Consider the following 23,702-nt stretch of genomic DNA (forward strand, 5'->3'; position numbering starts at 1 on the left):
GGAACCCGTGGGAGGAACCACGGCTCTCACTTCTGAGAAATACTCCTTAGGAGACGAGGTTTAAAGCAAGAGAGTGAGATTCTCTGGCCAAGAGACGGCCAGATGGCCTGGAGGGGGAGGGCGTTTGGGGCAGCGAGGCGAGGAGGGAATGACGATGTCTGAGGATAGCTGTCAGAAAGGGTACCGGACACATGATGCAGCTCCCGTGTCACTGGAGACACGTCTCAATGCAGCGTCTTGTTTCTGAAATGACACAGCAATACCTTATATTTATGTAGAGTTTTATAGATCCCTAAGCCTTGGCATATTTGATTCTTCCACACACCCCGTGGCTTGTCAGGCTGGATTGACACACGGGGAAGCCACACAGCCCCAGGGAAGTGCAGGTCCCGTGGCCACAGCGAGCCGGACCCCAGCTCAGCCATCAGGTCCACTGAGCCTTGCAGCACCGCAGCACCTTCTAACGCCCTCAGAACAGAATGCTCGGTCAGTTCCCTTCATGTTGACCGCCATTCTCCTGAACATATGCCGAGATCCACTGTGCGCCGGGTACCTGGACAGGTGTGTCTTCAGGTTGCTATAGTAAAACTTAGACCAGCACAAGTTCTGATGTCCCTCTTTTTATACCAATGAAGTTAAGCTCAGAGAGGTTAAGGGTTTATGGTGGGCAACACAGCCAAGGTTCAGAGTCTACCACCTGGCTGTGGAGCCAGAGGTTTTCACTGTACCTGGCTGTGTCGTATCTACACAGGCTAAATGAAAGCTTGAAGCCAGACAGTATTAAGGTTAATTTGGTTACCTGTATAACACCTTGTGGATGGACGGGGTGTGCCCAGTTAGTCCTGAGTGAGAATTAACCACAAGGGAATTTGGGTTTGGGTCTGCAAGCACGTTAAATTCTTACTTAAAAAAACTAAGATCTTAACTTACCCCTTGATACGGGTTTTCTAGTGCAATAGAAATGAATGATTTTGTTTCAACAGATGGGAAAAAATGTGCTTTCTTTTTATAGCAAATGTTTGCACTTCGGTTTGACTGCTTTACTGCTGGGCTGGCGCCGGCTGCCCCAGCCCCTCTGCACGGGCGCGGGCAGGGGGTCTCCCCACCGTAAAGGACAGAGCCTCAGTGTTCAAGCCCCGGGGTGTGGGTGGAATGGGGTGGTCCCTCCTCCTCCTCCTGGCCACTTCCCACGTGAGACTCCTATCCTGAGACCCCTGCCCCACACCTGGATGCAGTGGGGGTAGCGCCTGAGCTTCTCAGTCACAGGTGATTCATTAGGGAGCTAGAATCTAATGATGCAGAGACTTCGGGCAAGTTCCTTCGTTCCTCGGAGCCTCCTCGGGACCGGTGAGGACCGGGGCTCCTCTTCATCTTCGTATCCAAAGAGGAGGGACTAAGGCGAGTTTCCTCAACGACACATCAACTCTTAGACGGGGTGCACATCCTACCTGCCTGTCTTCAGTCCTCGTGCGTTTATTTAGTAATTTAGAATCTACAGGAGACTCACGTTCACTTGATTTCATTTGCATTCAGAAAAGCAATACTTAAGAAAAATATTTTTGAAATATTCACTTGACAGTAACATCTGCCTTTTTTTTTTTAATTGTAGGCATTTTCTGCACTGGATAAAGAGGACACTGGGTTTGTAAAGGCTTCGGATTTTGGACAAGTTCTTAAGGATTTCTGTTACAAACTAACAGATACCCAGTATCATTATTTTTTGAGAAAACTAAGAATTCATCTCACCCCCTGTATAAATTGGAAATATTTTCTCCAGAACTTCAACAGTTACCTTGAGGAGGTAAGAATGTCTGCGGCACAGAAGCATTTCTTTTTGAAAAAGGGCTAAAATTAGTGTTTGCAAAATAGATAATTGATTAAAACCACATCAGGTAAATTGGCAATCACCTCAGTTAATTAGCTCATTCTAAATGAAAAATTGATATAAATTCTACGTAGTGTTAGAAGGTAAATACGTATCCTTTAATTCATTAGAAAGTTATTCTATTCTATTCTATTATTTTGTTTATTTTCAAAGAAGTTTAGGAGAGCCTGCTTTTGTCTGGTTGTTTTAACGAGTTCTAAGAATCTTAGATCCCTGAAGATGACCTAGTATCGAGAGAAGTGAGGCCACTACACATCAGGCCCTGAACCAGCAATGAGGGAATTGGGACCCACTTGGGAGGAGACATCTGTTAAGGACCCACTATGTGTCAGGCCCTGGGCCATGTATCAGCCAAGCCTGAGGTAGGGGTAATCGTGGAGTTAGTAGGGTCCTGGGGGAAGTCTAAGAGGGCTTCCTGGAGGAGGGTGGGTGGCTGACCACAGGGCTCTCGTTCCTTCCCGGGACCACTTCTCTGGCAGCACGAGCTGTTCCTTCTTAGGCTGTTTCTCCATTTCTAAATGTAAATGGACTTACATCATTAGCAACAATTACAATCTAGTGTCAGCCAACTTGGATTTCTTTGGTCACCATTCTGTGCTGAGTGAGAATGGACACACAGGTGTCCCTGCTGCCATGGAAAGGGAGATGAAAACAAATATGAAAAATCCAAAAATAGTGCAACAGCTAAGTCACAACAGGCTTGTGCTGAAATGTATTTAACTGTCCTCCTGTAGCTGGATGCTGAGGTCATTTCCAATTGCACACTTTTGTATATCGTGAACACCCAAGTTCATAAATCCTTGATCACTTATCTGGGATACATTCTTGGAAATGAGATTGCTAGAGCAAATGGCATGAGCGTTTTTAAGGTCTGAGACTCAATTGTAGTAATAATAACAGCAGCAAACTCAGTATAGTGCTTTCTGAGGGCAAGGCACCATTCTTAGTCCTATATAGATATTAACTGGTGTAATTCTTTTGCTATCACTACGAGGTACATGCTAGTAATATCCCATTTTATAGATGAGGACACTGGGGCACAGACATCAAGACATTGCCCACAGTCACCCCGAAGGTGGGTGGTAGAGCTGGTTTGTGGCCCCAGAAGCCTGGCTCCCGACTCCAGGTCTCTGAAGGCTGTGCCGTCTCCTCTGGGGTGTGTGAGTATTTTTATCCCTGCCATTTAGATGGACATTCCTAACAAAATATACTATTTTGTTGCCTGTTTTAAAACTTTATATATATGATATTGTATCAAATTCTGTCTTTGGCACTTGTGTTTTCCTTGCTTAATATCATGAATTTAAGATTGATCCATGTTGTTACATTGGCTTTAGTTCACTCGCTCATGCTGCCATAAAATTAGCCAATTAAATGATAAATGAATATATTCTATTGAATGAACAAACCCCGTTCCGTCGTCGTCCTCCTGCTAATGGCATACAGGCGGTTTGCGGTTTTCTCCGTTACGAGCAGGGCACGGTCAGCCTTCTGTGACTGTGTCCTTTGCACACTCGGGGTCACTCTGCGTGGAACGGCTGCGGGAGGGGACGGGGCACAAGTTCAACTCCACAGACACCGCCACGGTGGCGGCACCGGTCAGCGCACGCTCCCGCCAGCCGTGCGGGAGAGCTCCTGACGCGCCACATCCCGGAGCCCATGGTGTTATCGGGAGATTAATTTCTGCCAAGGCTTTCAAACGTTATCAGCCATCCAGGCTCCCTCTCTGAGAACTGCCTGGAAGGATTCCACTCCTTTGTTGGTGTGGGCGTTGCACATGTCTCCTCCTGGTCTGTGACTTGTCTTTTTTCTCTTTGTCTGTGGTGACTCTCACTACTTTTATGTGAATTATACTTTTTTTTCTGATTTTAAAAGAAATACATATTGTGAAAAATTTGGAAAATACAGGAAAGTGTAAAAAAAAGAAGCTAGTCGTTTAACCCTGTGATGACGGTGTGATGACAGGAGCAACCTCCGTACGGTTTAGTGAGACCTGCTGAGCTCTGGGCCCTCCCCCCGCATTTGCTCACCTGGGTGTTGCCCGGATGAGGGAGGCGGTCAGGTGGAGCAGGTGGGCCCCGAAGTCAGGTACCCGCCCCCGCAGCTGGAGTGGACGCCAGACAGTTCAGCTTCAGAGCTGTCTTCTTCCCACGGGCCACGCTGCCTCGGAGAGCTTCTTCGTCTCTTTTTAATGCATTTACCCCCAGTTCTTTCACTGTGGTAAGATACACATACCATAAAGTTTGCCATCTTAACCCTTTTTAAGTTAATGCACAGCTCGGTGGCATTAAGTCCATTCACGTGGCAGTGTAATCATCACCACCCTCCACCCCCAGAACTCTCTTCGTCTTGCAAAACTGAAACTCTGTCCCCATCAAACACTAACTCCCCAACCCCTCCTCCCCCAGCCCCTGGCACCCACCGTTCTACTTTCTCTAGGAATTTGACGACTCCAGGTGCCTCAGATGAGTGAAATCTACAGTATTTGTCCTTTTGCGTCTGGCTTATTTTACTGAGCATAATGTCTTCAGGGTTTATCCTCTTGTAGCACGGTCGGAACTTCCTTCCTTTTTAAGTCTCATAATAGTCCATTGTATGGATAGACCATATTTTGTTTATCCATTGATCTATGGATAGATCTATATCTATCCTATCCAGTGAACGCTTGCGTTGCTTCCACGTTTTAGCTATGGTACTGTGAATAATGCTGCCGTGAACGTGAGTGTACAGATGTAATGCATGTTTTTACATAGTGGAGATAACATTGTAGATATAATCACGTATCTTGCTGTTTTTCCTTTAACATTAAATTCCACCAAGTCACTTCAAGTTCTTCCAAACATGAGTTAAAATGTCTGCATAACATTCCATCAACTCCTTATTTTTAAGCATTTAGGTTTTTTTTCCAGCTTTCGCCACTGTAATTTACTGGGCCATGAACACTTTGTATGCAAGTCTATGTACACATTTTGGACCCTCTTCCTAAAGGAAGAGTCCAAGAAATAAAATAACTGGACTCAAAGGACAGGAATACTTTTATTGATCTTGAAAGCAGCCCCATTTTTAAAAAATAATTTTTTCTATTAGGTTGAATCATATGAAATCACCATTTTTAGAGTCCTAAGTGATTGAATATTGACAATTTCATATGGTTTAAGCTAATATTTGTAGAAGTTGTCTGTGTCCATTTTACATGATTTGGAATATACCAATCATTTTGAAGGAGAGAATTAAAGTCACCCCTAGGGACAAACAGTGTTAACATGTTGGTATATTTATCTCTAATCCTCTTTTTTATACAAATATCCTTTGGGGGTGAGGTCAAGGACAGAGAGTATATGCTGCTGAATTAGGGGGTGGTTGGGGATTTTTGCAACTCTTAAAAGACTTTTATATTTTTTAATTTATTTTTCTTTGAACTTTTAAATTTTATTTTATTATTTTTTATTAACTTAATTAATTAATTAATTAATTTATTTATTTTTGGCTGTGTTGGGTCTTTGTTGCTGCGCGCGGGCTTTCTCTAGTTGCGGCGAGCGGGGGCTCCTCTTCGTTGCGGTGCGCGGGCTTCTCACTGTGGTGACTTCTCTTGTTGCGGAGCACGGGCTCTAGGTGCGCAGGCTTCAGTAGTTGTGAGCTACTTGCAGGCTCTACTGGCGGCACGCAGGCTCAGTAGTTGCGGCGCACGGGTTTAATTGCTGCGCGGCCTGTGGGATCTTCCACAGGTCAGATCCTGTGTGATCTTCATCCGGGGCTTGACCCTGTGTCCCCTGCACTGGCAGGCGGATTCTTAACTACTGTGCCACCAGGGAAGTCCCAAGACTCTTTTTTAAACAAACGTTTATTATTTGTATCAAAGTAATATAAGCCCATATAGAAATGAAATTGAATTGTTGCAGAAGATTTAAAGGCAGAGGTCACTTGATCACCTGTTCCCCGCAGTCCTGCTCCCCAGAGGCAGCCACTGTAACCCCCTGTCGTTCCTCCAGCTGCACCTTCCCGGCTCTCAGCGCCTCCCCTTCCCTCCATTCCCTAACCACCCCCAGATAGGAGAGAGGGCTCGGCTTTCCCACCCCAGCTGCCCAGCTCCTCCTCTGGGACCCCTGCATGTCCCTCTGGAGCTGCCTTTTCACTTCCTGTGATATCGCTGGCATTTCCACGTCAGTGATTTGTCTCTAAAGCAAATCACTTTGCTTCAGAGACAAAGTGGGGTGGGTGTGTACCATCCCAGTCACCCTCTCCATCAGCCAGAGTTTCCTGTGGGCCCGCTGGGTACCCAGCACCGAGTGGGCCCTGAGGTCAGCAGTGAGCCAGGGGCCTGCGTTCTAGCAAGGGAGACAGACGAGAAATGAGAATATGTACCAGATGTCAGAAGCCAGTATGTGCTGTGGGATAAAATAAACCCGGACAGAAGGGTAGCCCGGTGAGAAGGGGACATCTGAGCCGAGACCCAGCGGAGGGCAGGGGGGGACTCAGTGACCTCTAGGGAGGGGCTGCTGGAGCACAGCCCTGCAGAGACCCAGCAGGAGGGAGCCCTCGGGGCTTGAGGTGTGGCTGCCTGGGCAGGCGGGGCGGGCGGGGGGCAGGCAGAGTAGGAAGTGCTCAGGGACGGATGAGGGGGGCGGCCCTGTAGCACTTTGACTCTGAATAACATGGAGACCCAGGGAAGGTGTGGGGAGAGGAGCGTCGTGACCATGGCCAACTTACATTTTAGAGAAGTCACGGGGGACACCGGGTGGGGAAGACTCAGGGAGGGGGCCCGGGGGCGCCAAGGGCCAGTAGGGAGGCTGGCGCACCCTGGGGAGGGAGGCTGACGCACCCTGGGGACGGATGCTGCTGGCGTGGCTCACTTCTGGATACATTTGGAAAGTGGAAGGTGAGAGAATGAGTCAGGAGTGGCCCAGGCTTTGGGGCTTTGAATGGGGAAGGGAGCGGGAGGACAGGTGTCCTGGGTCAGCAATCAGCGTCATTGGCTTCGCCGATGCCCCGTCGTTGGTCTTGAAGCGACTTCCAGTGTTTCGAGTTCGAATTACTGTAGAGTGTCCTTGCCAAGCGCCTATAAGTACGTGCCCAAACCCTTCCAGCGGCTCCCACTGGAGGACTCCACTGGCCACGCTGAATCCCTACGGGCTGTGTCCAGAGGTCGCGCAGCCTACAGGCGGAGGACGCGGCTCGGCCCCACTCACGGGTCACTCTGAGCATCTCTGCCGACCCTTGAGTTCCCGGAACCGGGGGCGAACGTCTCCAAAGCTTCAAACGTTGCCACTTGCTTCCCCTGACATTTGTCCTACCTGATTTCTTCGCAAAGTCCCCTTCGCCTCTGGAAGCACTTTGCTGAACATTCCTGCTAGGAGGTTCTAGGATTAATTGCAACGTGAGTGACGGTGGGAGATGTGTTTCGAGACAGGAGGGGGCATGGAGGCTGGCGGGACAGCGGGGACTCAGAGACGGCACAGCCTGGCCCACTGCCCCCAGCCCCCGCCTTCCCTGTCCATGCGCAGTGGGTGCTTGGGACTAAGTGGCATCAGCCCCAAACCGGCCTGGGAGGTGGGAAGTCCTGCTGAGAAGCCAGTGCTTGAGCAGAGGTGCCTTTACCGGAAGGACAAGTTGAGGTTGGGACCTCCAGCTTGAAAGGATGTGGTGTGTGAAGCCTTAGTGTGGGGCGACCACCACACTTTTGTCCCGTTATTTTGATGAGGGAGGAGGGGCGCAGGGGCAGACCACCAGGGCCCTGCGTCCCTCGCTCCGGAGTTCAGGTCCCTTTCTCTGAGCAAAAGGAGACTCGTTAAGACTTCTGAGCGGGGACATGGGTCAGCTTCCTCAAGGGCAGCTGGGATGGCAAAGTGGCTGTGTGAGAGCCGTGACCGTGACCGTGTACACAGTGATGGTTTTGGAAGTTTAATTCTGGGCTGATGTTCTTAATAGAAGGAAAAGAGGTAACAAACAATAGGAAGAGTTAATGCATCCTCCTCGAGCTCATTAAATTCGTCAGCCATCTCTTCCTCTAGGGGATGCATGGGCGGCAAGGAATTAAAAGGAGATTACCAAAATGTAATTAAGGCAGTCGGGGCCTCTTCTCGCAAAGGAAGTTGGCTGTGAATAATCCCCAGCCAAACCGAATCTGTTCTTGGAAAAGGGACAGCTGGAAAGGTAGCTAAGGAGTCCTGTAAGGCCTTGAGGAGGTGGAAAGCACACAGAGGGTAAAGATGACGATTTTACACACCTGCCCATGATGCAGTTCTCAGTCGGGGTGCACCGCTGAACCTGCCCCCCAAAACTCGTATCGATCTGTGCCTCGTGTGTCCATCACCCACAACGGGAAAAGCGTCTCAGCTGCTTTCAGAACAGGTGCCGCGTTACTTTCAGATCCTGGCGTGCAGATCGGCCCTGGCGTGTGGCTCGGCCCTGGCTTTTTGGCTCCTTGCTCTTTCCACTGCCCCACTGAAGCGTTTCTCAAAGTGGGGGTCACGGGCTGGCGCAGATCAACCGCCCACTGTCGGCTCAGCGCGTGGGCCGCACGCCACTCTTGGGACACCGAGCTCGGCCCGGAGGCCGGGGAGCTGCGGACGACGAGGCTCCGTCAGGCTCTGCCGACAGGAGCAAAGGACGTGCCTGGTGCCGCCGGGAGCACCACACCTGAGTCAGGACGAGAAGCGGCAGCTCAGGTGGCACAAGAGAAGAGGAACGAGGTATTAAAAGTGAAATGCTACCAGGGCCTTGGTTGAGAAGGAAAAAAGGAAAAACAAGACAAGCTCTGGACGTCAGCACTAACACCTTTTGCATAAGGTTCTCACAAACGAGGTGAAAACGTTATCTGAATGTCTGCCCTCAACAAACACCTGTTTTTCACTTCTGGGAAAAACATTTTACATTCAAAATGCTACGTGCAAACTATATAGAGTATCACTACTTGTTTTTAGAAATCATTCCTGTTTAACATTTCTTCTAAGTCTTAAAGTGCAATTTCAGTATCTTCCGTGAATATAAAATAATGCTCAGAGCAGAAATAGAATTTTTAAAAGACACGGTAGAAACCCATATAAAATCTTTCTACTTTATTATCATGGAAATAATGGAATTTTTTAACAAAACACATCCTTATTCAATGCAGAGTAATTATTTTGTCACATTCTAGCTAACAGAGAGCCAATGAGATCTGTCCTTACCTTGTGTTTATAATATATTGTCTTTAAAGTCATCCAGTGAGATGTTGAGTAACTTGAAGATGATTTTTTTCCAAGAGAGAATTTAAGATTGTAGTTTTCAACTGAACAAGAGACCGTAAAGCACATCAAAATGTTTGTAATCTTTTATGAACATCATATTTATATTAGTTGCCAACAGTGTTACTTTGATTTATCTTTCTTTTTATTGTAAATATAATGGCGTCCCTGTATTTTTAATGAGTATTATAAAGAATGGGGACATTTCCTTTTCAGGAAAAGGCTCGAAGATTATTGGAAATAAGTTAAGGAAATTATTAAGATATGTCATTCCTGTTATTTACTCTTGTCCCTGATGGTGAGAAAGGCTAAGTCCTCTTGATACAATTTCGGTGATTTTTGAATGTTTCCCCTAAATTTCACTCACTTTCCACTTGCCGATGGGATAATTACTACCTGTTGTCCTGGAGACGGTTGAGTATATGGCAGGTTGGGAGGGATAACACAGGCCGCTTGGACACTTGCGGTGGCCTTGGTGACAGTGCAGGGTGAGGGGCTGCTGGGCCCGCCGTGCCTGAGCTAAAGGAGAAGGACTGTTGTCAACCACCGCCTTGTATGAAAATGACATCATCACAGCAGAGGAGCAGTTAGGGGCCAACCTGCTCAAGTCACCTGACCACAGCCGGCGTGACGCGTCGCCGTTCTCGTAAGGTTAATACGGTTCTCCCAAATCTGAGTGCGTCGAAGCACCCATGCATCCTGGGCCCCATCTTGATCTGGAGCCTCCAGTCAGGAGTAGAAGTCCCCCCGCCTTCCCCAGCTTCCAGGGGTGTGGACAGTCGAGGGACCGGGCACCTACTGCTCTAGCAGCTGCCAGAGGGGCCCCTGCCAGAATTAGGACAGGGCTCGGCCACCTGGTTTCCACGCCTCTTGCAGAAAAGCAAAGGGGGCCGTGTTAGGCTCGCTTCCACCTGACCCCTGTACAGCCCTCAGCCTGTCTCTGGGGACCGCTGTGTAGCTCCTCCGATGTCCCACCTTGTATTTGTCACTCACTCTCGCATTCTCCAAACGCTTTCGCCAGCACGCCCCTCGAATCTGGGCTGGCGTTCTCTCTTGATTCCTACCCTCAGTGGGAATACACGAGGGTATTCATGTACAGGGTATTCACGTATAGGCTCTCTACACGTTCAAAATAAGCGGACTGTGGCACAGCCCACCCTCCCCACAGACCCCCTCCAGGGCCGTGGCAGTCTGATTTGCAGTCTAATTCAATTGCCAATGTTTGGATCAATTAAACATTAGAGTTGAGCTGTACCATTGATTCTACAAGGTCATGACCATATCAGGAAGCCAGGAGTCAATCCAAGAAGTCATTGTTCCAAACAAGCCTCGCAGAGCAAGTCCAGGCTGCAGACGGCACTAGTTTCTTAACTGTTACCACATACCTACATGTCTAGCTTGGAGGTGAGCTCTCACGTTCTGGCTTTAGCTGCCCCATTTGACTGGGAGAATCTTACCTTCGCACATTCAGCACATGTGTGGCAGTGTGTGCCAGACCCTGGCCTGCCTAGTGATTTTGCCCAGCCAGTTACCGTCATCTTCTTGTCACCCACAGTCAGACACCAACATCCAAACGGTGGCTAATACGCATTGGGCACGTGCTGTGAGCCAGGCCCTGTTCCAGGCACTTTACCTAAATTAACTCAGCTAACCCTCCTAAGATCCCTTTTAAGGATGAGGAAACTGAGGAACAGAGAGGTGACAGCATCTGTTCCCGGTCACACAGCTAGAAGTGCCAGAGCTGGGATTAGAATTCAGAGCAGAACTAGGCCCCTGCTCTCAGCTTCCTACTGTCAGTGGGAGCCGTCTTGAGTTTCCACCCCACAGGATTGTCATTTGGATTAAGCGAGTTAATGCAGAAAGAGCTTTGCATGGTACTGAACATAGCAAACACCAAATGTTTGCATTATTCTTTTTCTCATTCTATCCTACTTCAGTGAGTGCGTGGTTATTGTATAATATTTAGTAATGATGTGATTATATGGTGTGTAATTTATTTGGGTGGAAGAATTCATCTAATAGTTTCATAAATGAATTCAGCCATGAGTTTATTGAATCATTAAAGGGTTGAAGGGGTAGCTTAAATGTTTCCTCTGCTTCTCAGCATTTTATGGCAATTTCGTGCTACCAAAGGATTTGTGCGTTGGGTGTTTGCAGAGGTGTCGGATGGATCCTTTGTGAATGTCGAGCTGTATGGTGGAAGTCAGCTCGGAGAGCCGAAGGCGGAGGACCTAAGTCTGCACGGTCAGGGGCAGAGGTGGCATAATCAGCTCTCTGATGAGCTGACACCGTGTCTGGACATTGGGAGACCAGGCTTCCCGGCCATAGGGATCCCCATATGCAGAGACCCAAGATGGGAAACGTGTACTTTGGGCATGGCTAGAGCATGGGTCAAGGTGGGGCGAGAGGCCGGGGGCAGAGGATCTGGGAGGGAGGCCAAGGGGCAGGGCTGTTAGGGTGGGTCTCCCCCGTGCTTGCCTCCATGGGCATCTCAAAGCATCAGCTTCTCCAAGGCAGGGGTTTGTCTCTGCCGTTCACTGCTCTATTCCCCTTGCCTGGGACGGAGCCTGGCACACGGTTGGCCCTCAGTCAGTGCTGATGAATTCGCACATTCCTCTCTTGGGTGGGCTCTGTACTTGTGCATGTGGTGGGGCTGGGATCATGGAGGGATAGGAGAGCACAGCTCTGAAGTCATCAGCTCACAGGGGAGTAGCCTGGGGACTGTGGCCGGGTCCTGACCCACTTACTTTGTCTAGAAATAGGGAGAACCATGGCTGCCTCGAAGGGCAATGGGAGGATTAGAGAAATTTCTGCAACGCCCCAGCCCAGCACCTGGGTGAAGGAGACACAGTGAAGGATGGCCACCAGGACTGGGTCTCAGTTAGACTTGGTTCAGTTGACTTGAAGCTTGACTTGATTGTAGCCTTTTCAAAGGAAAAGGAACCTGGAATCTCCAGATTTGCCTTCATGCATTGCCTAGAAAGAATCCCTCCGTAGTCAGAGATCCCAGTGTGGGCAGCGGTCATGCCACCGGGAAACTTGGGTTGTGCCTGCAGTTCTGGTGTCACCCTTTTGAATCTGCAAACAGGATACTGGATTGCTGAGGCCAGTTTGTCGATCACTAAGACCTCCAGACCTCCCGACAGACGAGCATCTACCCTTGGCCTCGTGCGTGCTGGGCTCTGGGAGTTGCAAAAGTTGGTTCCTTGATCCGGCGGGAGGCATCTGTAGCAGCACGTTTGCACACAGAGCTTTCACTTTGTTCTCAACTGGATTTTTTTTAATGTTTTATCTTTTTTTTTGACAGGCAGTTTTGCTGCTGTTGTTATTTTTAGCATTCATTAATTCACTGTAAATACAAATGAAGATACAGTGCAATTAATTTCTTTGCTAATCAAAATATTTGATCAAATGAAGCAACTTTTCAATTCTTAGAAGTAATTATACTGTTCTTTAAAAGGAAGTAGAGGAATTCATTACTGAGTATTTCTAATTAGGAGTTTTTGCTACCTGCTGTATTCTTATTCTGTAAGAAGTTTTGGGATTTTTTTTTTCCTCCTGTAAGGAATCATGGGAAAAACTGTACAATTGAATCCCTAAGTATTCAGAACAGAACTTAGTAGAAGAATCATGCAGTCTGATTAGCTAATTATAACCTTCATAATAGTTAGATTGATCTACCAACATGTTTCTAATCTGACAGCTGGAATGGACCTTGCTCAGCCATGTTGTCCCAGCCAGGTGACTGCCACCTTGGACACCCACAGGAGGAGTGTCACAAAGTCCCTTTGCAAAGTGCCCATCGTCAAGGAACACTGACAGCCAAAACGCCACCTTCTCTTCTCTGTACTCTGGGCTCAGTACCTTTGATTTCTCACTAACTAGAAATTCAGAACTGAATTGGTCAGCTATCACTGTGTAACAAACAACCACGGAACCTCCAGGACTGTGAGCATTTGTTCGGCTTTTGCTTGTGGGCTGGCTGATCTGGGCTGGCTCGGCTCTGGTGGCCTGACTGGGATATCTCTGCTCCTTGGACCAGAGCGAAGTCACGTGGGCTCCTCTCAAGGCAGCACGACAGACACAGGAAGGCTTGCAGATCACGCAAGCACTTTTTAATTCTTTGGTCACATTGAACCTGCTAACGTTCCCTTGGCCAAAGCAGTCATATGGCTGAATCCAAAGCCACAGGATAGGGAGATATTCTCAGCTCTTCAGTGGGAGGAACCCGGGAGTCCCATGGCAAAGGATGTGGAGACAGGGGAGTTGAGGAAATGGGCCTTGAATGCAGCATGCCACCAGCAAACAGATACACGGCGTGTCTCTGTCTCCAGCCCTACCAGATCATCTGACAGCTCAGCCCACCCCTCCACCCCTTCCCTACCACGTTCTCTCCTCCAGGTTACCTAGAGAAGTTGCTTAGGATACAATTTCATGGAAAATTGATTTTATAAGTCAGCCAAGAACGTGGCTGGACGTAACTTATTGACAGGACACTAGAAGGCTCTGTTATGGAATCATTCCCGTAACAGAGCTGTTGAAACAAGAGTACAATCAAACTGAATATGAGCTAACAGAATTCCAGGGTCAGTGAACCCCCCTGGAGCGCCCTGCCCTCTCTGGCTTGTTCTTGCCCTGGGCTCACTCTCTCAGCTTTGGGTTGGGGTCACAAGTTTCTTACTTGGGGATCCCCCAACCCCTTTCAAATATGAGTTCCCTGCAGCAGAGATGGGGTTAATTCATCTTTATGGGGGACAGGTTAGTGCAGTGCCTTCCTGAGAAGACAGGATGCTGCCTGTTTGTCCCCTGTCTCCGGGGATGATTCTTGCGGGCAGTTCCCTCTGATTGGTGCAGCTGTCACGACTTTACAGACTGAGGACCTTGGCCCAGAGAAGTGAGGTGACTGCTTGAGATCCAGCCAGAGGATGGCAGGGCTCTAGCCTAGCCGCCCTGAATCTGAGCGCCCGCTCCGCCTGCAGGGCCCGAAGCAGCTGGTCAGGAGCCCGGGTCCTGTGGAGGGCCCTCCTCGAGGTGCGTGACCACGTCTCAGACCTGGCTTCCCTCCCCAGCGGGCTGGCTTGACCTGCAGGCAACAGCGGGTGCCACATGCCTCTGCCCTCTGATTACCCACCATAGAGACGGCGTGGGCCAGGAACCGGGACTCAACCCAGGTCTGCCCGACCTCTTGACTCAGGCAAAGATGTCTATTAAAATAACCAACAGAAGCAGCAAGCATGGCCGCCCATGTTTGCCGGGCGTTGGGCAAAGCACTGCGTATGTTATTTTGTGGCGATCCCAGGCCTGCCCTTTGAGATGGCTGGGGTTTTATTCTCGGGAGGAAAGTGAGGCGGAGGGGAGTGCGTCTTGCCTGAGGTCACAAGAAAGAGCAGAACTGAGCTCCATTCAGCCCTGAGCAGCCCCAAAGCCCTCCACTGACGGTGAGCTGTCCTCGGCCTCCAGGTCCGGCCCCCCACTTGACCAGCCTGGCCCCTGGTCGACTTCTGCTGGGTCCCAGGCGGGCAGAACTTGGGTTCCTGGTGCCGCTCCCTGGCTGTGCTCTTGAGGCCGGGTGGGTCTGCCCCTTCTTCACGTTCGGTGTCAGGCGCTGCATGGTGGCGGATCTGGCCTGAGCCGCCAGGAGGACGGGACACAGCCTGGGGGTCCCAGCTCTGTGCCTGCAGGGCTCCCCCAGTCCATCAGCCGACACTGTGTGTGCTGGGAGACAGCCCAGTCTGGGCGGAAGGCGGCCTCAGAGACGTTGGGCTGCGGGGCGAGAGGAGCGCTGAGCTGGGGCAGGAGGACTGGGCTCAGGATGAGTTCCGCACAGACCTCCCCCCGGGCCCCTTCCCACATGGGCTTCCTCCCTCTGACCCCCCACTGGTTGGGGCGGCCTCTGGGGTGAGTCCAAGCGATGGCAGGATTCAGAACCCCTGGATTACACCGTAAAGCTTGCTTTTTACTAAATGAGATACGTGGCTACGTTTGAGCCTGAGAAAAGCTCCATAAAACTGAGATGTTATTAGTCGGCTCTTTGATGATTGTGTGCTGCATATGTTGGGACATTATTTCTTTTATGTATTTCGCCAACACTCTCGTGTCATCACAGAGGGGACCAGGAATCTTCCTTTTGGGACAGGTGGCCCATACTTCTCTGCGACATCAAGAGGGACAATTGTTTAGTAAAACAAGGTTCCATGAATACCCTTGAATAAATGAGAGAAGATACCTTCAAAACATGTAAATCATTGTCTGATTGGGTCAGACCCATAGTGCATAAGAGTCTACTTTTTTTTTTTTTTTTTTCTTTTCAAAAGTCACCGGTGTGTGCAGTTGGCAGATGAGGGGCTACGGGGAGGAGCGCTGAGGACGCAGGCCCAGCGGCTCCTGCTCCAAACAGTAGTGGGGACGGAAGTGGGCGCCTGACACGTCATCCCTCCCGAGTTCTCTCCGTCTTGCAGCTGTGATTCCTATCCTGAGGGGACCTTTTATGTAAAGCGTAGTTCGTTTTGGAAAGTGACATTTGCATCTGAAGATAGTGGTGTCTTTTCTGATTAGGAGAAACATTTCTTCTAGTTATAGAAAAAGCACTATTTTTCCCCATTCAGATATAACGATCACGTGAGAAGTGCCAGGGACACAAAAGTGCCAGACCAGGAGCCATCTGTTCTCCCCTGGCGTCTCCAGTCACTCAGAGCAAGGCTGGCGGTGGTGGCTGAGCGGCTTTGCAGAGAGCAGGATGGGAACCGGAACGTGGGCGCCCAACAGCCTCGAGCCCAAATGCCCCTGACGGGAGAGCCAGGAGGCCCTACCCTCCAGAGGCCAGAGGCTTCTCCGGGTGGCACGGGGTGGGGAGCAGTGCGGCTGCACCCTCTGGGGCCTGGGGACCTTCTGGTCAAGGGCTGGTCCCTAGTGCACCGAGGCAATGGCAGTGGTGCTGCTGGGGGCGGGGTAATTAGTGATCTTTGTTTTCAATTTGTGCCCTGTTTGTAGTTTTCTACAGTGAACATGCAGTCATTAGCTTTGCAAGCAGCAAAAGAATATCTCTAACTGGCAGTGAAACCACCTTTGTGACAGACATAGTCCCCCCCCTCTCCGTGTTCACAGCCTGGCCTCTGGCTATGGCTTTGGGGATGCTGAGAAAAGCGCTGGGGGTGCAGGAAGCCAGCGCTGCTCTCCTGACCTTCCCGCCAGCTTGTGGAGTAAGGATAATAGCGCCTCGGGTGCCAGTTTTCAAGGATTTGCACCTGTACCTCCTTCACCTCCTGGCTCAGTGGTTTCCTCCTCTGGAGGCTGTTTCCATCAGTTGCGTCAAGAGCACACGACCCGTTATAATCTCTGCTCACCTGTGAGACTGGCGCTCATGTCTCTTCCCCCCCAGACCCTACCCGGGCAAGACTATTTAAGGATTGTGACTTCTGTCTCCCCAGCTTCTAGCGAAGAGCCTGGCACACAGCAGACATTCCAGGGGTGTCTGCGGAGGGCCCAGTACAGTCATCTCGGGAGTGCGTTGAGTGTTCGTCCTCTGTAAGTGCATCGTGGGTGCGTGTGTCACACGCCCGGCACAGGTGCTTGCCCTGCCCCCCGGGCTCTGGGATTCAGTGTGACCCAGGTGTCACTCTGATCCCTGTGCAGGTGGAGAGGGGGCAGATTCACATCCAGGGCAGTCGCACCGAGCGGGGCTCCAAGACCAGCCGCTCCTCCACGTCGCTCACAGCCAGGCTATCCCGGCCCCCCAGCCTCAGGACCCTGGCCCGTGGGGCCGGCAAGACTCCAGGCTTGGGAGCCCCAGTCGTCTGCCTGGCCCTGCCCTCGCTTATTCCTCATCCAGAGAAGAAGCGTTAGTACTAGGGTGTGTATACATACAGGTGTGTGCATGTGTGTGTGTGCTCGTGTGATCATTTGGACCCTTCTGTGGCCCCTTTCCACTTAGTGCACTGCAAACATCTTACCATATTGTTAAACTATTTCTTGAAACATTCTAAATAGCTGCACTGTCATCCATCTTCTAGAAATATCGTGTTTTATTTAACCATTCTCCTAATTTAGACATCTGAAGTGTTGCTAATTTTTTTTTAATTTTGTGAATTCCATAAATAGTACTGTAATGATCATAACTCCATGTTTATTTCCTCAAGGAAAGTCTTCAAAGGGTAGGTACCAAGTCAAAAGATAGGCACTTTTATGGCTCCAGATACCTTATTCCACCTTCTCCAGCACTGATATCGTCAATCAAGAAATTTGCATTTCTTAGAAGAAAAAAGTGGAATCTTGTTTTCTTTTCCGTTTTTTTTTGCAGCATGACCAGGTCAGAGTTTTTTAACAGAAGACCCAGGGTGGCTGCCCAGAGCACTCATTCATTTGGTTGGCTGTGCGGAGACACTGTTCATCCACTCTTTCTTTGAACAAATAGCAGGTCCCACCGTGTGCCAGGTTCTTCTAAGCACTCGAGGATTCAGCAGTGCACAGAAGACTAGACTTGCCTTGAAGTTTATTTTCTGTTGGGATGAGAAAGACAATTAGGGTAAATATGAGGTGGATCAGAGAGCCATATGTGGGATGGAAATGAGCAGGGAAAGCGAGAGAGAATCTGGAGTTCGGCTCAGGAATGTGATAAAAACCCTGAGAGAAGGGTGAGAACAGCAAGTGCAAAGGCCCTGAGGCAGGAACGAGCTTGCTGTGAATGAAGCACAGCAGGAGGCTGTCACAGAGTGAGGTCAGAGCGAGTCGTGGGCGAGAGCCATTGTGACACCCTGCCTGTTACTCTGAGCAACGGTGGGAAGCCATTTGAGAGTTGTGCTTGACCTGATTTGCACTTTAAAGAGACCGTCCTCAGGGGAAAATGACTATGGCTTTTTGATTATGGCTCTGCCCTCCCTTACCCCTCCATCCAGAGAACAAGTGCTGACAAGTGTGTGCATGTCATACACGTGTGTGTGTACTTTAAAAGATTGAGGGTGGAAACAGAGAGGCTGATGCAATAATCCGTGCAGGATGATGGCAGCCTGGACCAGGGGGTGAAGGTAGAGCGGGCAACTTCCAGGTATGCACTGGGAGTGGAGCCCCTGGGATTTGCGGGTGGTTTGGGTAAGAGTGATAGAAAGATCCGTCACAGAGGACTCTATTCTGAGCTACTGGGACAATTTCCATTTGCTGAGATGGGGACCTCAGAAGGACTGTGTTTTGAAGCTGATTACTCAAGAAAGAAGAAAGAATTTTCCTTTATGAAACTCGGATGTTCTGTTTTGCTTGGGAGGGCCTCTCTCCCCCAAGGTTATCTTGGAGTCAGCCAGCCATACAGCTCCTTGCTACTTTTGTAACATTGTAACAGTAGGCTTGGTGATGTAAGGGCTCAGTCACAGAAGAGACTGACTTCTCATTAACAGTCTGAGTAGGTGTCCACTGATTTATTTGTATATTCTGGACCTAGCTCTTCTGATTCTATTATTCTGATTATATCAAGTTTATGGTGTTTTGATATCTGGTGGCTCAAAAACATCATTGCTAGCCTTTTCCAAAAATTTCATGGCAAATCTCACATATTTCTTTTTCTTTACCAACTTTAATATCTATGTCTAATGAGTCCCCCAAATATCCATTGAGATATTTTTTCTTTTTTTTAATTTTTAAATTTTATTTATTTTTTTATACAGCAGGTTCTCATTAGTTATCCATTTTATGCATATTAGTGTATATATGTCAATCCCAAGCCATTGAGATTTTTACTAGAGTTTTATTTATTTATAATTTGAGAAAGGTTTTACCTTTGGAAGTAGAGACTTCACATCCAGGAACATAGTATGTGTCTCTTTTCATTCCAGTCTTGCTTTAGTAACCTTCAATAGAATGTATACGGCTTTCTCTGTATAGGTCTTATGCCTTTCAGATGTAATCTATCCCAAGGTATTCAATAGCTTTGTCATTAATGTGAATGTGCATTTTTTTTCACAATACAATTTCTAACTAGTTATATTTACTGTTTTAAAAAAAAGTATTGCTTTTTTTTGTATTTTTTACTTGAATCCAGCCACTTTCCTAATTGTCTTGAGATTTTCTCGTTGTAAAATCATATCCCGAATAATGATAAATCTTGTTTTTCAACATTTATACTGTTTATTTCATCTTGTCTTATTTCAAAAGCTGGAACCTCTAAAAATGTGACTAGCAGAACTGACAGTGAGCATGTCTATCTTGTTTCTGACTTTAATGGAAATGCTTCAGTGTTTCACCCATGTAACATATTTGCAGATAGTGTCTGTTAATATTCTCGTGTTTAGGATGTTCATTTGATTTCCATGTAGTTTATATGTTCTGTTCTGTTCTATCCCTTTTAGTCAGGAACGGCCGCCGAATTTTGTTAAATGCCATTTTGCCATCTGTTGCTATGTGACCTTTGCTAATATAAGGAATTGAAGTTTTGCTAATTCTTGAAGGATTCTTATTCTTGGAATAAACCCTAATCGATCTTGGCATGCCCTTTTAAAATATGGCACTATGGGCTTCCCTGGTGGCGCAGTGGTTGAGAGTCTGCCTGCCAATGCAGGGGACACGGGTTCGAGCCCTGGTCTGGGAGGATCCCACATGCCACGGAGCAGCTGGGCCCGTGAGCCACAACTGCTGAGCCTGCGCGTCTGGAGCCTGTGCCCCGCAACGGGAGGGGCCGCAATGGTGAAAGGCCCGCGCACCGCGATGAAGAGCGGTCCCCACACCGCGATGAAGAGTGGCCCCCACTTGCCGCAACTAGAGAAAGCCCTCGCACGAACCGAAGACCCAACACAGCCAAAAATAAAAAAAAAAAAAAAAAAAAAAATATGGCACTAAATATTCCTAATGTTTTCTTTTTTTGATGTATTTGCATTTATATCCATAAACTGGATTGGCTTATATTTTTCTTTCCGAGTGTTTTCTTTATCACATTTTTGTATTAGGGTAATATAAAATGAACTGGAATACTATATATCGCTTTTTGTGTTCTGGAATAATTTGACTAATGTAAAAATTATCTAGGCTTGACACCTTTTTACTGATAGATGGTAGATCTTTTAACAGCTTTTTAAATTTCTTTTGTGGTTACCTGTCTATTCAGGCTTTCCTATTACTTAAGTTAAATTTAGTAATCTATATTTTGCTAGAAAATGATTCAATTTCCTCTAGAGTTTAAAGCATATTAACTTAAGGTTGCCCATCCTACTTTGTTAGAATTCTTCCATATCTGTTGCTAAAATAGTAGTATTTCCGATTCGTTTTGTGTGTTAACGCTTTCAAAGAGCACTCACACACACCGTCTCGTGGGAGCCTTGATTCCTCCTGGAAAGATGAGGAAACTGAGGGAAACATGGTTAAGTGGCTTGTGGGGTCACACAGCCAGTTAGAGGCAGAGTCTAGCCTCAGACCGGGGACCCAGCTTCCTCTGCGGGACACGACCACCTGTGCTCATTCCAGTTTGTTCACCTGGGGTGCGTCCTCCTCGGGCCCCAAAGGTGTGACAAGCGTAAGGATGGACTTGAGCATGAGTCTCCGTCCAGAAAAGGTCCCTGTACTCTCTGAGCACCAACACCCCTCGCAATATTTAGGGAAAGGCCCTCCTACCTAGATACAGGGGGTGCATTTTCAACTGTTTGAACAAGTGTAAGATGCGTCTGTAATATCACTCTTTTTCTAGAATGAAAAAAGAAAGGCGTTCATTCGCTTTACAGATGGCTCCAAATGGACATACTTAAAAGCCTCTGTTAACCTTTGGGTGGTCACGGATGTGGTGGGCTGTGGTTTGAGTGTGTGTACATTCACGTTTTGGGGGATATTCCCAGCAGCATCCTGTGTTTGATACAATTTCATAAAGTAACATTATACCCTGTCCTGAAGGATAGTAGCATATAATACCTATATTGCTATGGAATTGCTGAACCTGAATCATGAGCAAGTTTTAATACAGGCTGGGGGGATTAGATTGATCATCTGGTAAAGTGCTGGTGCTTTGAAAGAACCGTTATCCTAGCTAACAGTCATGAAGGGTTTTGATGTGGAGAAACCCAGCGTATCTGAGAATCCGCCCTGGTACGGGGGCAGCATTCACGCCTCCGTTACCCCTGGGTTCTCACGGAGCCCGGTCTCCTCTCCCACCCCGGGGCTCCATCCCTTCCTCATACTCCAGGAGCCGACCTGCTGATGCAGTGACCACAGGTGTAGCTTCGGGGCCTTTTCCTAATTGCAGCGAGTAGATGCCCATCAGGGCTGCAGCCCTGGCCCTGTTCACTGCCCTCGCAGGAGGCTGGGGACTCAGCCGCCCCCCACCCCGGCTTCGCCCTTCCAGCTCCAGTCTCCTTAGTGCCCAGGATAGACAGAGGCCCTTGTCATCTCCAGGGCTGCTGATGGTCACTAAGTAACTTCCCTTGCATGCTCTTCCTGTGGCCTGTCCACCACACGGATCATCAGCCAATGCTCACTGAGATGCTGCACGTGGGCTGACGGCCCCTCCAGCTCCCCTGGCCACGAGCCCTTTGCCAGCACATCAGCCTAAACATCTAGTGAAAAGATCTTTCCTCTGCTCCTCTTTCCTCGTGGCTCACTCCTCCCTCCAGAAAGCTGTCCTGGGGTGCAGACAGACCCTGTCCCTCCTTGGGGTTTCTCAGCACCCTGGACAGCGTCCCCAGGCCCTGAAAGCACCTCCCAACACCCGGCTGTCCTTGTCCTACGAGGGGTGCTGAAAGGGATCCAGGCCAGCGGGCGGCTCCACTGTCCCCACAGCCTCCAACTGCACGAACCTGCGCTCCCCAGGATCAAATCCCTGCGGGACTCAAAGTTTCAGACCTAAGGGACACTTAGCCCACAGCGGTGCTGCAGCGTAGTGTGGCAGCAGTCATCCAAAACCGCCTTTCACGTTGTCACTGCTGGGAGTGCAAATTAATCAAACTGAGGTTCGGAAAATGAAAGCAGTCTGGATCCACATCCTGTTGATTCCCTTACCACTCAGAGCAGGCGCTCACCGTGTGCTTGTTACACAAACCGGAGGACAGGCTGAACGCGTGAAGGGAGGCGGGGAAGAGGTGTGCCCTCCCCAGGCCTGGCGCCGGCCCCTTGCCCTGCCCCACGGGGCCGACCCGCTCTGCTCCTCGTCCGTGGCAGGTCAGCCCAGGCTTCCACTGCAGCCAAATCTGCCCCTGCAGTCGGGCCTCTGGGTCACACTATCTCCTGGCTCGTCATCTTCCTCACTAAGCTGGACCTCCCAGGGCCTGCCCTGGCTAAGGCACCCAGAGCCAAGGTGACTCATTATGTATTAAATGGATCAATTTTCCATTCTGTTTTGCCCAGGCTGCTGCTGAGTGGGCTGAGAAGATGCCCAAAGGCCCGCCTCCCATCTCTCCCAAGGAAATGGCAAACCAAGAGGTCCTGGCCCGGCTCCGCAAAGCCGTGACCTGCCACTACCACACCATCGCCCAGGAGTTTGAGAACTTCGACACCATGAAGACCAATACCGCCTCCAGGGATGAGTTCCGGTCCATTTGTACTCACCACGTCCAAGTTCTGACGGATGAGCAAGTAAGATACGCATTTCCTTTAGCCTCCTAAGCGACGTATGCGCATCAGGCCGGCCCTTCCCAGAGCATGAAAAGGTTAAGACTGTTCTCTCTTTTTTTAAATACTTGAAGGTTTTTTGGGGGCGGGGGGTGGGTTGTTGTTATTTAGTTTTAAATCTTACTGGAGACTCACGGGAGCTTTCTGTTTATGTAACAGGTATGAATCGCACCATTTCAATCAGGGTGCAAATAATATCACTTTTATTTTTAAAATCAAATTAAACTCGGCTCCAGCTACCACTGTCCTTCTCCCTCCTTCCCCGGATCATTCCTGGGCTTAAGTGATCCAAAGAGGGGGCCAGTTTCTCCCCACATCTGAGCTGGGAGTGCGGGGGTAACGGTGGATGTAGAGCCTGTAGGTTGCTCTGACTCTCCCACCACCTCTGCCTGCTTCTGCTGCCGACCTTTTTGGATGCTCTGGTGCTACCGCCCCAAGCATGCTGGTGACACGCCCACCCCCAGTGGGCCTCTCCGCTGTCCACAGGCTGGACACAGGCCACCCTCTCTGAGGTCCTCTTGCCCATCACAGAACCCTCACAAGAGTTTCTCTGCGGTCTCTTCCCCAAGGACTGAGCTGGGCTCTTTTTAGCTCAAAGCTCTAGCAACCTGCTGCCCCGGCCTCTTTGGCCCTTCATGGCTTTCCTAGGCCAAGAGCACCTCCCAGCAGGACGGCATCCCAGGGGCCTGCCTTGCTCACTGGCCTCAGCCGATAATCTCACTGAAAGTCCGCACGGGGGAGCGGAGCCCTGGCTGCTTGGTCCTCACTGTGTCCCCAGCACTGAGACAGAGCCTGGCACAGAGCAGGTGCTCAGCATGTCCCAGTGAGCGGACAGTGTCCACGTCCCCACCCCGATCCCAGCAGTCCAGGGGCTGAACAGCCGATGACAGAGCACCACCGATCCCGTCCCGGAAGCAGATTTCCCTTCTTCCCAGAAAATGCACTGCTACCAGCCCTCTTCAGTTCTCAGATGAATTGATGCCCCGTGCATTCCCAGAGAGTAATTCAGATGGAAAAGGAACTCC

General features: G+C 49.3%; 1 protein-coding gene across 1 annotated transcript in view; it reads left to right on the forward strand.

Moving 5' to 3' along the window:
• EFCAB6 (EF-hand calcium binding domain 6) overlaps positions 1-23,702 on the forward strand; it is a 252,542-nt gene that overhangs the window by 211,708 nt on the left and 17,132 nt on the right. Inside the window, exons 27-28 of the mRNA XM_057555849.1 lie at positions 1,610-1,801; positions 22,414-22,641. Coding sequence (XP_057411832.1) covers positions 1,610-1,801; positions 22,414-22,641 — 420 coding nt within the window. The remainder of the gene's footprint in view (positions 1-1,609; positions 1,802-22,413; positions 22,642-23,702) is intronic.

Source organism: Balaenoptera acutorostrata, chromosome 11 (assembly GCF_949987535.1).
Source record: "Balaenoptera acutorostrata chromosome 11, mBalAcu1.1, whole genome shotgun sequence".
NCBI lineage: Eukaryota > Metazoa > Chordata > Mammalia > Artiodactyla > Balaenopteridae > Balaenoptera > Balaenoptera acutorostrata.